At 34.8% G+C, this 13742-nt stretch overlaps 1 protein-coding gene across 2 annotated transcripts in view; it reads left to right on the forward strand.

Moving 5' to 3' along the window:
- The window catches only part of LOC107595419 (guanine nucleotide-binding protein G(i) subunit alpha-2-like), a 57709-nt gene that overhangs the window by 33401 nt on the left and 10566 nt on the right, over window positions 1-13742 (forward strand). Inside the window, exons 2-3 of one of the 2 annotated variants that reach the window (XM_016285822.1) lie at window positions 7562-7604; window positions 13223-13364. In XM_016285822.1, coding sequence (XP_016141308.1) covers window positions 7562-7604; window positions 13223-13364 — 185 coding nt within the window. Of the gene's footprint in view, window positions 1-6270; window positions 6314-7561; window positions 7605-13222; window positions 13365-13742 lie in introns of both variants that reach the window. The other variant, XM_016285820.1, reaches the window with a different exon arrangement.

Here is a 13742-nt window from a genome sequence, read left to right on the forward strand (position 1 = left end):
CCACCTGCTTGCACAGGGAGCGTGCTGGGGACTATTTTCAGGCGCTGTGTAATATCATTGCGCCTGCTGCACCCATGGTACGACAGCAAATTTCCTTGATTATTACGCCGGAATGAGAGTATAGTTCCTAGCCATATCGGCCTAGAAAATCGCAACTTTTCATTTTCCGTCGGTCTTAGTACACAATGTAACTACAGAAGAGTCAAGTTTTAAATAGAAAAAATATAGAAAATCTTTGGTCATTTTTGAGCGAGATGCTAACGGTCTAATCAGATTCAATGATCTATGCTAAGCTACAGCTAAAAGTGCTACTGCCAGATCCTGAGATCGGTTGAATGGATTCGAAAACGGTAAAACTCAATGATTTATCTCTAGGGGAGTTGGAAAATGAGCCTATTTTCAAAAATAGTAGAGTGTTCCTTTAATGGAATAGCTTATCCAAAGCTTATCCCAAAATTTGCTGAATATTTACTGACCCTCAGATTATCCAAGATGTAGATGAATTTGTTTACTTCATCAGAACAGATTTGGAGGAATGTAGCATTATATCACTTGCTCACCAATGGATCTTCTGCAGTGAATGGGTGCCGTCAGAATGAGTGTCCAAACAACTGATAAAAACATCACAATAATCCACACCACTCCAGTCCAGCAATTAATATATTGTGAAGTGAAAAAGTCCATCTCCTGTTCCTCTATCATATCGCTTAATTTTATATATATATATTTTTTACTTGTAAACGGTGCTTGATCTGTGCATATTTCTCTTCTGATTCAGACTAGACAAAGTTATGGATAGAGGACTCGTATTTTAAAATAGAAACAATGGTTTGAAGTTAAAAACATCTTTAGGATAGATTTGTTTCTTACAAACATGCAGCTTTCACAAGATGTTAGGCTAACTGATGGACTGGAGTGGTGTAGATTACTTGTGATGTTTTTACCAGCTGTTTGGACTCTCAATCCGATGGCACCCATTCATTGGTGAGCAAATTATGTAATGCTGCAATTCTCCAAATCTGTTCCCATCTTGGATGACCTGAGGGTTGGACATTTTCAGCAAACTTTTATGTTTGGGTGAACCATTCCTCTAAAATGAACACACATCTTTCCAGATAATTCAATGTTTTATGTATACCGTTTTTGCGTGTCTCAGCATTGCAAGATGATGATGATTTTGTCGTGTACTGTGCATGTTTTTTAAACAGACGCCTGTGAGTTTCATTTCTCTCTGTGAATGAGGACACCATGTTCTCCTCCGCTTACTAATTGCCATGAGGCCAGTGAGGGTCTCATTCAGATGCATTGGTGTTTGCCCAAATGATAGCAAACAGAGGCGGCCTATCCTCTCTGCCAGCCGAACACACACAGAGGCTTTTGTTAGACGAGAGGGCCTTAGAATCACACATCTCTTTGCTTCTCTCACTTTATTTCTCTCATTCTTTCAATTTTATGAAGCATTATCATGTTTTTTGTTTAATATCATTAATGTGCCTTATGTACGGCGAATTATGCATAATAATCCCAACCCCAAGTCAACTTTTTTCAATGCTTGCAAACACTACTAATTATAAAGCAGCTGTTTTAAATGACCTGTTTATGATGTTTCTGCAGTACTTGTTTAATTAGATATTGTTTTAAGTCACCACCTGATCTTATCCTCAACTTTCTCTGCTTTGCATCTGTTAAATGAACAAGCTCCAAAAGTACTAGTTGCGTTTATGAGTCCGGTGTGTATTAAAACCCTCCCTTTGTCTCCCATTACACTGTTTTACCCTCTGTGGCGTGCCGGGGTTTGTGAATAAACAGTTCAGCTGTTATTCTTCAAGTCTCATAAGGATCAATTATTGGCTCTTTTTCTCATTTCTCCATTAGTAGGTATTGTGGTTGTACGGTGGAGCTGGTGTGATGGTGTGTCCCTTGAGCTGTGGATACAGTAGTAGTGCTTGGGGGACGCTGTGTAAGTGTGTCTCTTGGAAGTCTCGTCCCTCGGGTCTCTGCAGTTTTTTTTTTTTTTCTTTGTACAAAGTACAACGGACAATAATGTAGTACAGTCATAATACTGTAGGAGGTCAAAGGTAACAAAAGTAAATTATTAATCCAGATGTATTCATAATTCATACTAGCTCACACTTCATACTGTGCAAAAACACTATTTTTTTTATGTTGTGTGTGTGTGTGTGTGTGTGTGTGTACATATTTATTTCTTCCTTTTTAAATGTTTTAATATTGATTGTAGTTAATAGGGACGGGCATTCCAAGCAAAAATAATATTTGAAAATCGCTGGATATTATTCAATTATTATTCGAAAATCGCACCTCTCCCCCGCAAGCACGCACAAACACCCATAAACAGAGAGAGAGGGAGAGAGACTGGATTCAAGCTTTCAATCCGTATGATAAACTGTTTAATTTAAAAGATAGGCTACCTTAACTCAAGCCTAATGATTGTAATGTCTGAAACCTATAAATCAACTGCTCATAATGCTAAGATATTTCCATTTAAAAAAATGGAACCCCTAAAGGGAATAGATACGAGATGGGAGGAAAAATATACGTTACTTCAGTATCTTCTGTCGCAACTATATCGTTAGGCAGTTATACTGTATATAAACTGCAGGCATCAGGGAGCCGTTATTAATATGCGGCGCATTGAAATCGCTTTTGAACGCGCGCACGCTTTTTACTTTCACTTTCGAGATTCGCGATCACACGTACATACGGAGCAGCACTCATTTTACAAGATTAGATGCTTGTCAGTGCTGCTCAGGATCTGCAAATCATTCACCATCATCCTATCTGTCATCTCTCCTTACTCTGTTTATGTGGTAAGTGAAATGTTATGTACTGTAATGTAACAGTCTACCGCTAGCATGCGGCTAACCATGTCCCTTTAGTGGCTCCGTAGAACGCGTTATTTGTTTTCCGCGCCTTTCTGAACACTGATTCAGCCACACCTCTAACCCAGTCGGTGGTGGTTGTGGTCCGCACAGAACTCTTATTTGACATGGTCACAAATTACTGTAACCGTTATATGCTACGCAAGTCTTTTTTTATGCCACGCGAGTCTACAGTGTGTGCGTGAGACAATGTGTTCTTCTGTTGTCTTTGACAGCTTTTAGGTGCGTTATTGGCAGCGCCACCCTCTGCTTACATGAACACCACCGCATCAGCATGGAAAACATGGGGACATTTTTAAAGACAATAATCGCACAACCTATTCGATATTCTATAATTAAATCAACTAATCGAATGTTTGAAAACCGTGACCCATCCCTAGTAGTTAATCACTTCCTCAAGAATAATATGGTGTTTGATAGCGAATTGTCATTTCTTGTTTTTGCCTTAAGAAACTACACACTTCCAAGAAAATAGTATTTGGTTGTCAGTTGTCAAACTTATTTTATTTTGTCATTTTATTTTATTTCCACTTATTTACAAAAAGTACATGCTTCTATTAAAGTGGTATTTGGTTATCAGTTTTTTTATTTTTTATTTTATTTTATTTTATTTTATTTTACTTAATTTAATTTAATTTAATTTATTTTTTAATTTAATTTAATTTTACTTAATTTAATTTAATTTAATTTAATTTTAATATTTTATTACATCCCTAGTAGTTAATCACTTCCTCAAGAATAATATGGTGTTTGATAGCGAATTGTCATTTCTTGTTTTTGCCTTAAGAAACTACACACTTCCAAGAAAATAGTATTTGGTTGTCAGTTGTCAAACTTATTTTATTTTGTCATTTTATTTTATTTCCACTTATTTACAAAAAGTACATGCTTCTATTAAAGTGGTATTTGGTTATCAGTTGTTTTATTTTTTATTTTATTTTATTTTATTTTATTTTACTTAATTTAATTTAATTTAATTTATTTTTTAATTTAATTTAATTTTACTTAATTTAATTTAATTTAATTTAATTTTAATATTTTATTAACACTTCCAATAAAGTGGTATTTGGTTATCAGTTGTCAAACATTTCTTTTATTTTACTTCACTTTACTTTACACACTTCCAATAAAGTGGCATTTGGTTATCAGTTATTACATTTTTTATTTAATTTGATTTTATTTTACTTAATTTTATTGAATTTAATTTAATTAAATTTTATTTTTTATTAAATTTAATTTTACTTAATTTAATTTAATTTTACTTAATTTAATTTAATTTTAATATTTTATTAACACTTCCAATAAAGTGGTATTTGGTTATCAGTTATTTTATTTTTTATTTTATTTTACTTAATTTTATTGAATTGAATTGAATTTTTTATTTTATTTTATTTTACTTAATTTTATTGAATTTTAATATTTTATTAACACTTCCAATAAAGTGGTATTTGGTTATCAGTTATTTTATTTTTTATTTTATTTTACTTAATTTTATTGAATTGAATTGAATTTTTTATTTTATTTTATTTTACTTAATTTTATTGAATTTTAATATTTTATTAACACTTCCAATAAAGTGGTATTTGGTTATCAGTTGTCAAACATTTATTTTATTTTACTTCACTTTACTTTACACACTTCCAAAAAAGTGGCATTTGGTTGTCAGTTTATTTGATTTATTATTTTTTACATTTTTCTATCACTTTTTTGTGGTTTGAATATAAGCCAAATCTCTTCAGATGCTTGTTAAAAAGATGAAAGTATGAGTTAGTAATTGGTTTGTGGTACTGTGCAGTGAGTGCGTCTCGTGGCGAGGTAGCTGTTTTAATGATTCAGCAGATGGCCGAGGAGACGCACATTTCACACGCCGCTGTAGGGGCTGCTGACGGCACTCCTGCGCAGATGCTGCGTTTTCATTTCCATCTCCTACTACATTTAAAACATGCTTAAAAAAATGAAATGGAGATTTATATATTTTTTTGCTTTCTGGATTAACACTTCCAATAAAGTGGTATTTGGTTATCAGTTGTCAAACATTTATTTTATTTTACTTCACTTTACTTTACACACTTCCAATAAAGTGGCATTTGGTTGTCAGTTTATTTGATTTATTATTTTTTACATTTTTCTATCACTTTTTTGTGGTTTGAATATAAGCCAAATCTCTTCAGATGCTTGTTAAAAAGATGAAAGTATGAGTTAGTAATTGGTTTGTGGTACTGTGCAGTGAGTGCGTCTCGTGGCGAGGTAGCTGTTTTAATGATTCAGCAGATGGCCGAGGAGACGCACATTTCACACGCCGCTGTAGGGGCTGCTGACGGCACTCCTGCACAGATGCTGCGTTTTCATTTCCATCTCCTACTACATTTAAAACATGCTTAAAAAAATGAAATGGAGATTTATATATTTTTTTGCTTTCTGGCTTTTTCCACACACACACACACACACACACACACACAAACACACAAACAAATCTGCGCCCTGGTACAGATATTAATACCATGGCTGAAACATCATCTTGTAGCAATCATGAGTAGGTACAATTATTCTGCAGCGATCTCGATCTGATGAAAAACATCTCGATCTCCTTTACACTTGGCTGAAAGCCTTTTGATATAATTGTTCGTCTCTCTGAGCGTAACTCAGGATTCTGTCTGTCCACTCACAGTAATTGAATGACCTCTCCACATCTTCCACTCAGAGCTGGACCGGAAGAGGGTTTTGTTCTCTCAGCACTTTCAGAGCTGTGCTTTTACCACTTTGACAGACAGAGCTCATTACATTTATTCAGGAATAATCTGAACTGTTCCCAGACCCTTTCCGTATACATGGGTGTACTTGTGAGCCGCCCCTCAGAACATCAGGCTTCTGTGCAGCGGAAATAACAAGCGGAGAGCCGTCAACAAGAAGCTGAGTTTTGACAGTAGATGTTTTGGCACAGCTTCAGTGAGTAGTATTAGTCTAAAATCATCTTCAGGAGTGGAGGAAGTGCAGAGGCTTTCAATATAAGCACACGTTACTGTACAGCTTCCATACTTCACATATGATATATCATGCACAGAATATTTGAGAACTCATCTGTACTCACGACTGTATATAGTGAATGTACTATGAGGCGTATAAGGGTTCATGAAAGTATTCTGTACTGAAGCGATAAGTACAAGTGGCTGAGAAGATGCTGTAACCTCTGATTAAAACAAAATGTTGCTATGCAGTGAAATTGGCAATAGGCTATAGGAGCTGCACAGTGATATGGACTATTTTATAGACGTTGATATTTAAAAAAATATATATATAGATAAATCCAGTATTAAAATTTTATTTGACTGCTTGCTCTGTTTTCATTGACACTTCCTTCTTCTCTCTTCAGGTGCGGGTGAATCAGGGAAGAGCACCATTGTGAAACAAATGAAGTAAGTAGAAACTTAAGAACATTTTTGTTTTGTTTTTGTTTAGGGCTCTGTAAAATTTCTAAATAGTTTTATAAAAAAAAAAAAGCATGTCCAATCAATTAAATTCATTAAACTTTTACAATTTAATAATTTGATATCTGTCTGTCTTCTATCTATCTATCTGTCTGTCTGTCTGATATCAATCTATCTATCTGTCTGTCTGTCTGATATCTATCTGTCTGTCTGTCTGTCTGATATATATATACACATATATATATATTTTTTTTTATATATATATATATTTTTTTGCTTTCTGTCTTTTTCCACACACACACACACACACACACACACACACACACACACACAAACAAATCTGTGCCCTGGTACAGATATTAATACCATGGCTGAAACATCATCTTGTAGCAATCATGAGTAGGTACAATTATTCTGCAGCGATCTCGATCTGATGAAAAACATCTCGATCTCCTTTACACTTGGCTGAAAGCCTTTTGATATAATTGTTCGTCTCTCTGAGCGTAACTCAGGATTCTGTCTGTCCACTCACAGTAATTGAATGACCTCTCCACATCTTCCACTCAGAGCTGGACCGGAAGAGGGTTTTGTTCTCTCAGCACTTTCAGAGCTGTGCTTTTACCACTTTGACAGACAGAGCTCATTACATTTATTCAGGAATAATCTGAACTGTTCCCAGACCCTTTCCGTATACATGGGTGTACTTGTGAGCCGCCCCTCAGAACATCAGGCTTCTGTGCAGCGGAAATAACAAGCGGAGAGCCGTCAACAAGAAGCTGAGTTTTGACAGTAGATGTTTTGGCACAGCTTCAGTGAGTAGTATTAGTCTAAAATCATCTTCAGGAGTGGAGGAAGTGCAGAGGCTTTCAATATAAGCACACGTTACTGTACAGCTTCCATACTTCACATATGATATATCATGCACAGAATATTTGAGAACTCATCTGTACTCACGACTGTATATAGTGAATGTACTATGAGGCGTATAAGGGTTCATGAAAGTATTCTGTACTGAAGCGATAAGTACAAGTGGCTGAGAAGATGCTGTAACCTCTGATTAAAACAAAATGTTGCTATGCAGTGAAATTGGCAATAGGCTATAGGAGCTGCACAGTGATATGGACTATTTTATAGACGTTGATATTTAAAAAAATATATATATAGATAAATCCAGTATTAAAATTTTATTTGACTGCTTGCTCTGTTTTCATTGACACTTCCTTCTTCTCTCTTCAGGTGCGGGTGAATCGGGGAAGAGCACCATTGTGAAACAAATGAAGTAAGTAGAAACTTAAGAACATTTTTTTTGTTTTGTTTTTTGTTTAGGGCTCTGTAAAATTTCTAAATAGTTTTATTTAAAAAAAAAAAAGCATGTCCAATCAATTAAATTCATTAAACTTTTACAATTTAATAATTTGATATCTGTCTGTCTGATATCTATCTATCTGTCTGTCTGTCTGTCTGTCTGTCTGATATCTATCTGTCTGTCTGTCTGTCTGTCTGTCTGATATCTATCTGTCTGTCTGTCTGATATCTATCTGTCTGTCTGTCTGATATCTATCTGTCTGTCTGTGTCTGTCTGATGTCTGTCTGTCTGATGTCTGTCTGTCTGTCTGATATCTATCTGTCTGTCTGTCTGATATCTATCTGTCTGTCTGATGTCTATCTGTCTGTCTGTCTGATATCTGTCTGATGTCTGTCTGTCTGTCTGTCTCTCTCTCTCTGTCTGTCTGTCTCTCTGTCTGTCTGTCTGATATCTGTCTGTCTGTCTGATATCTATCTGTCTGTCTGTCTGTCTGATATCTATCTATCTGTCTGTCTGTCTGTCTGATATCTATCTGTCTGATGTCTGTCTGTCTGATGTCTGTCTGTCTGATATCTGTCTCTCTGTCTGTCTGTCTGATATCTATCTGTCTGTCTGATGTCTTTGTGTCTGTCTGTCTTTCTGTCTGATGTCTGTCTGTCTGTCTGATGTCTGTCTGTCTGTCTGATGTCTGTCCCTCTGTCTGTCTGTCTGATATCTGTCTGTCTGTCTGATATCTCTCTGTCTGTCTGATATCTGTCTGTCTGATATCTGTCTGTCTGTCTGATATCTATCTATCTGTCTGTCTGTCTGATATATAACTATCTGTCTCTGATATCTGTCTGTCTGATATCTGTCTGTCTGATGTCTGTCTGTCTGATATCTGTCTGTCTGTCTGATATCTGTCTGTCTGTCTGATGTCTGTCTGTCTCTGTCTGTGTGTCTGTCTGATGTCTGTGTGTCTGTCTGATATCTGTCTGTCTGTCTGATATCTATCTGTCTGTCTGATGTCTCTGTCTGATGTCTGTCTCTCTGTCTGTCTGTCTGTCTGTCTGATATCTATCTGTCTGTCTGATGTCTGTCTCTGTTTGTCTGTCTGATGTCTGTCTGTCTGTCTGTCTGATGTCTGTCTCTCTGTCTGTCTGTCTGATATCTATCTATCTGTCTGTCTGATGTCTGTCTCTGTTTGTCTGTCTGATGTCTGTCTGTCTGATATCTGTCTGTCTGTCTGATATCTGTCTGTCTGTCTGATGTCTGTCTGTCTCTGTCTGTGTGTCTGTCTGATGTCTGTGTGTCTGTCTGATATCTGTCTGTCTGTCTGATGTCTGTCTGTCTCTGTCTGTGTGTCTGTCTGATGTCTGTGTGTCTGTCTGATATCTGTCTGTCTGTCTGATATCTGTCTGTCTGTCTGATGTCTGTCTGTCTCTGTCTGTGTGTCTGTCTGATGTCTGTGTGTCTGTCTGATATCTGTCTGTCTGTCTGATATCTATCTGTCTGTCTGATGTCTCTGTCTGATGTCTGTCTCTCTGTCTGTCTGTCTGTCTGTCTGATTGATTTCTTTCTGTCTGTCTGATGTCTGTCTCTGTTTGTCTGTCTGATGTCTGTCTGTCTGTCTGTCTGATGTCTGTCTCTCTGTCTGTCTGTCTGATATCTATCTATCTGTCTGTCTGATGTCTGTCTCTGTCTGTGTGTCTGTCTGATATCTGTCTCTCTGTCTGTCTGTCTGATATCTATCTCTCTGTCTGATGTCTGTCTCTGTCTGTCTGTCTGTCTGATGTCTGTCTGTCTGTCTGTCTGTCTCTCTGTCTGTCTGTCTGATATCTATCTATCTGTCTGTCTGATATCTAACTATCTGTCTGTCTGATATCTATCTATCTGTCTGTCTGTCTGTCTGTAGGGCCCTATGAAATTTTTTAATGTAATCAAAGGAAAAGAAAATGTCCTTTTATTTTTATGGCACAAAAATGATTACAAAATTATTTATTTATTTATACCTTGAAAAGTGCATTTTACTGTATAGTAGTAATATATTTCCTAAAGTTTTAACAAATTCATTTTTTAGGTTATCAAAAATAGTGGTAATCAAACAATAACAATTTAATAAAAATATAAACAAATTAAAATGTAAGAACTCCTATTATTTTTTGCCGTTGTTGTTATTATTATTACTTTGAGAAGTACATTCTACTGTACAATAATAATATATTTCTGTCACTAAGTTAAACCAGACTTCTGTTTCAATGTGTTGTTGTGAAGATCTTCTATCTATCTGTCTGTCTGTCTGTCTGTAGGGCCCTATGAAATTTTTTTATGTAATCAAAGGAAAAGAAAATGTCCTTTTATTTTTATGGCACAAAAATGATTACAAACTTATTTATTTATTTATACCTTGAAAAGTGCATTTTACTGTATAGTAGTAATATATTTCCTAAAGTTTTAACAAATTCATTTTTTAGGGCCCTATGAAATTTATGAATATTTTTCTTCCCCCAAACTTTAAATTTTTCTAGGTTCCATTTTAATGGTTTAACTAGATTTTACAAAATAAAAACAGGCCTAATCAGTTGAATTCATAGAACGTTTGCAATCAAATAATTTAATACAAATACAATTAAATATTTTTATTACAAATTTATTATCAAAAATAGTGGTAATCAAACAATAACAATTTAATAAAAATATAAACAAATTAAAATGTAAGAACTCCTATTATTTTTTGCCGTTGTTGTTATTATTATTACTTTGAGAAGTACATTCTACTGTACAATAATAATATATTTCTGTCACTAAGTTAAACCAGACTTCTATTTTAATGTGTTGTTGTGAAGATCTTTGAGTTTGTGTGTGTCAAATGAAATAGTAAGATGAGAAACATCTCGAGTATTCACCACACACTTTTTAAGCATCATATACATGCTTCCTTTTCATTTTACATTCAAACAAGCCTGTGATTTCAGGAAGACACATCCAGGCTCTGTACTCCTCCTCTGAAACTGCTGCTTTAACTAAATCACACACATTGACAGTAAATTAGCTCCTTGCAGCTGCAGAGATACAAGTGCGCACACACTATTTATATTCAGTAATAAAGCCGTGCTTCATCCGTCACATTTATTTGCAGCCACAGCTCTTTACACAAATGACATCATGTGTGAGACGCAGCACTAAAACAGGAGTTAACAGAAAGCAGCTCTAGCCGCTGTTATGAGTCTCATTTCCGCACGAGTGCACCTCCTTGCAGGCCCCAGAGCTGCTTCCTTTACTTCAGATGCCCTCATCCTGTTCATGATTAATAGACACCATCCATCTCCTCACGATACCAAAATATAGCACTTCTCTTTCTCTCTTTGCTCGTGTCTAGATGGTAACCCTCATTCTGCAAAACGTGTGGATGCACACTTCATAAACGCATCATTTTGCATACTTAAGCATATTTTCAATATTTAATAGAACTATTTAATGCTATTTTCAGCATTTGGCATGCTCTCTTGATTTTATTTTGATACGATTGAGTAATTGAGATTATAGAATGAGGATGTAGCTCGCATGTTAAATCATTTAGCAGTTCTCTGAGCCCTCAGTGTCCATACAGTAACAACAACTTTTCATTTCATTAGATTATTAAGGAGAATAAAACTGCTAACAGTTTACCTGGTTTTGAAATGGTTAACTTATAATTGTTAGTTTACGCTTTGTTCGTATGCTACCATTCAAAAATTTGTGGTTGGTAAGATTTTTAAAAATGTTTTTGAAAGTCTCATGCTCACCAAGGCTGCATTTATTTGATGAAAAATACAGTAAAAACAGTAATATTGGGAAATATTATTGCTCGTTAAAATAACGGTTTATAAATTGAATATATTTTAAAATGTAATTTATTTCTATGATGCAAAACTGAATTTTCAGCATCATAACTCCAGTCTTCAGTGTCACATTATCCTTCAGAAATCATTCTTATATGCTGATTTGCTCAAGAAACATTTCTTATTGTTGTAGAAAATGGTTAATATTTCTGTGAAAACTATTTTCCATATTCGTTGATTAATAAAAAGTTAAGAACAGCAAATCTTTTATAACATGTATTTCTTTATCACTTTTGATCAATTTAATTCATACTTGCTGAATAAGTGTTTTTTAAAATCTTACTGACCCCAAACGTTTAAATGTTTGTTACTGTTGAATGCCTTTTTAAAAACTCAAGTTTGAATGTTTCTTTTGCAATTACTTGACCATGTAAAAGGAGAAAAATAATAAAAAGACTGTATATAAAATTGTGTGCATAATATGCAGAGCAATCAGGTCACTGTTTTGTAAGATACAGTAAATAAAAGTTGTTGGATGAAAGGTGCGCGCATTTATTCTTGGCTATAAACGTTTTTATTGTACTATATATATCTTTCAGTGTAAGTAGAAGTCAGATGCACAAAGAGAGATAGCGAAAGCCTTGAATAGTTTTATTATTTCCGTTTGACTGGAGGAGCTGGGATCTCGATCCATTTTTCATGAGGACCGCACAGTTTGATGCTCGGGTCATTAATGCAGGTTTAAGCAGAAACAGTGTTACAATGACAATGAGTGTTAGCAGCAGCAGACGGGAGTTTCAAACACTGCAAATTCTGCTGCTTTATACCCAGAGTAACAGTCCTGAAGGTGTCATGTATCACACGTCTTCAATCCACCATTTACCAAGTGTGTGAAGATCCAGCTTTATTTGATCAAACCTTTTAAGATCCATTAGCCTGAGCTTCCGAAAAACATTTTTTAAAAATATATATTTCTAATGCTTTCCTTACTGACATTTTCAGTTTTGTTTTTTTTAAGTCAAATATATTTAAATGATTTTGATAAAGATGTAATCTAAAATATGTCAATAAGGCCCAACTGGCCTATTTGATATTTGCTGACTCGGTTATAGGAAGCGAAGACTGTGATATCTGCTGACGTTAGTGAATATGGAATGTGTTAAATGATGCACATTACTGCTCAGCACTGGAAACAGCCAGTTGTGAAACTGCACGTTTTAAATCGGAGAGGCACAAATACACATTTTTGGCTGATAATTAGTTTTATGGCTGATATAGTTGATACGATGGCCAATATCAGTTTTTGAAATAAATATATAGGCTACAGTTTTAGTTGTAGCAACAACTGTATAGACTGTTTAAAAAAATATTAAACCTATTATGGTTTAATATTTTTTGCTTCCAATATTTGCCTCATAAAACTCATGTGATAGACACATTAACCAATCAGACCAATTAAAATAAATTTATTTTAATACAGATCTTTTGATGCAAATTATTTAATACAGATTTTAATAAGATTTTTTTCTTTAGCATTCCCAGATTTAATTTAATAAAATTTTTTTAGTTTGCTTAGCAGTAGATTTTCTGCTTATACATTTTTTTTTTAATTCGATTATTTTTTAGATTTTTTTAATTACCATTCCCAGATATTATAATAAGATTGTTAAATTTTTATTTAATTTTATCTTATTTTTAAAAAAAATTAATTTTACAGATAGTATTATACCATTCTCTGCTGATCTTTTCAGGTCAATATAATTTATTTATTCCATTTCACCCTCTGTTCAGAATCATCCATGAAGACGGCTACTCAGAAGACGAGTGTAAGCAGTACAGAGCCGTGGTCTACAGCAACACCATCCAGTCAATAATGGCCATCATTAAAGCCATGAGCAACCTCAAGATCGACTACGGAGAGACCGGCCGAGTGGTAAGACCTGTAATGACTGGGACGAGTATGTAGGTCATGCTGGGTTTCTGTAAATAATTCAGAGTCCCACACACTCTTGCAACTTTTCTGATCTTCAGGTTTAATGTTTTGCATACAGTCTCAGATCCTTCAGAGGTGGATCGAGTTATTCTGTACATCAGTATATGATTCACAATAAGCAATTCCTTGGTTATTTTAACTTGAAGTATTGCCATTACAAATATACCATGGTAGTATGTTTGGAGACAGTAATTTTGCAGTAAATCCCTGCTCAAGGCAATCTGTAATTGCTCTAAAGCAAAGTTTGCTTCCAGTTACAGTCAAGTTCTTTCAACAATGTTTTTTTCCTCGCTCGGCACATCGTGTGTGTGTGTGTGT

The sequence above is a fragment of the Sinocyclocheilus grahami genome, unplaced genomic scaffold, assembly GCF_001515645.1.
Source record: "Sinocyclocheilus grahami isolate Dianchi unplaced genomic scaffold, SAMN03320097.WGS_v1.1 scaffold202.1, whole genome shotgun sequence".
Classification (NCBI taxonomy): Eukaryota; Metazoa; Chordata; class Actinopteri; order Cypriniformes; family Cyprinidae; genus Sinocyclocheilus; species Sinocyclocheilus grahami.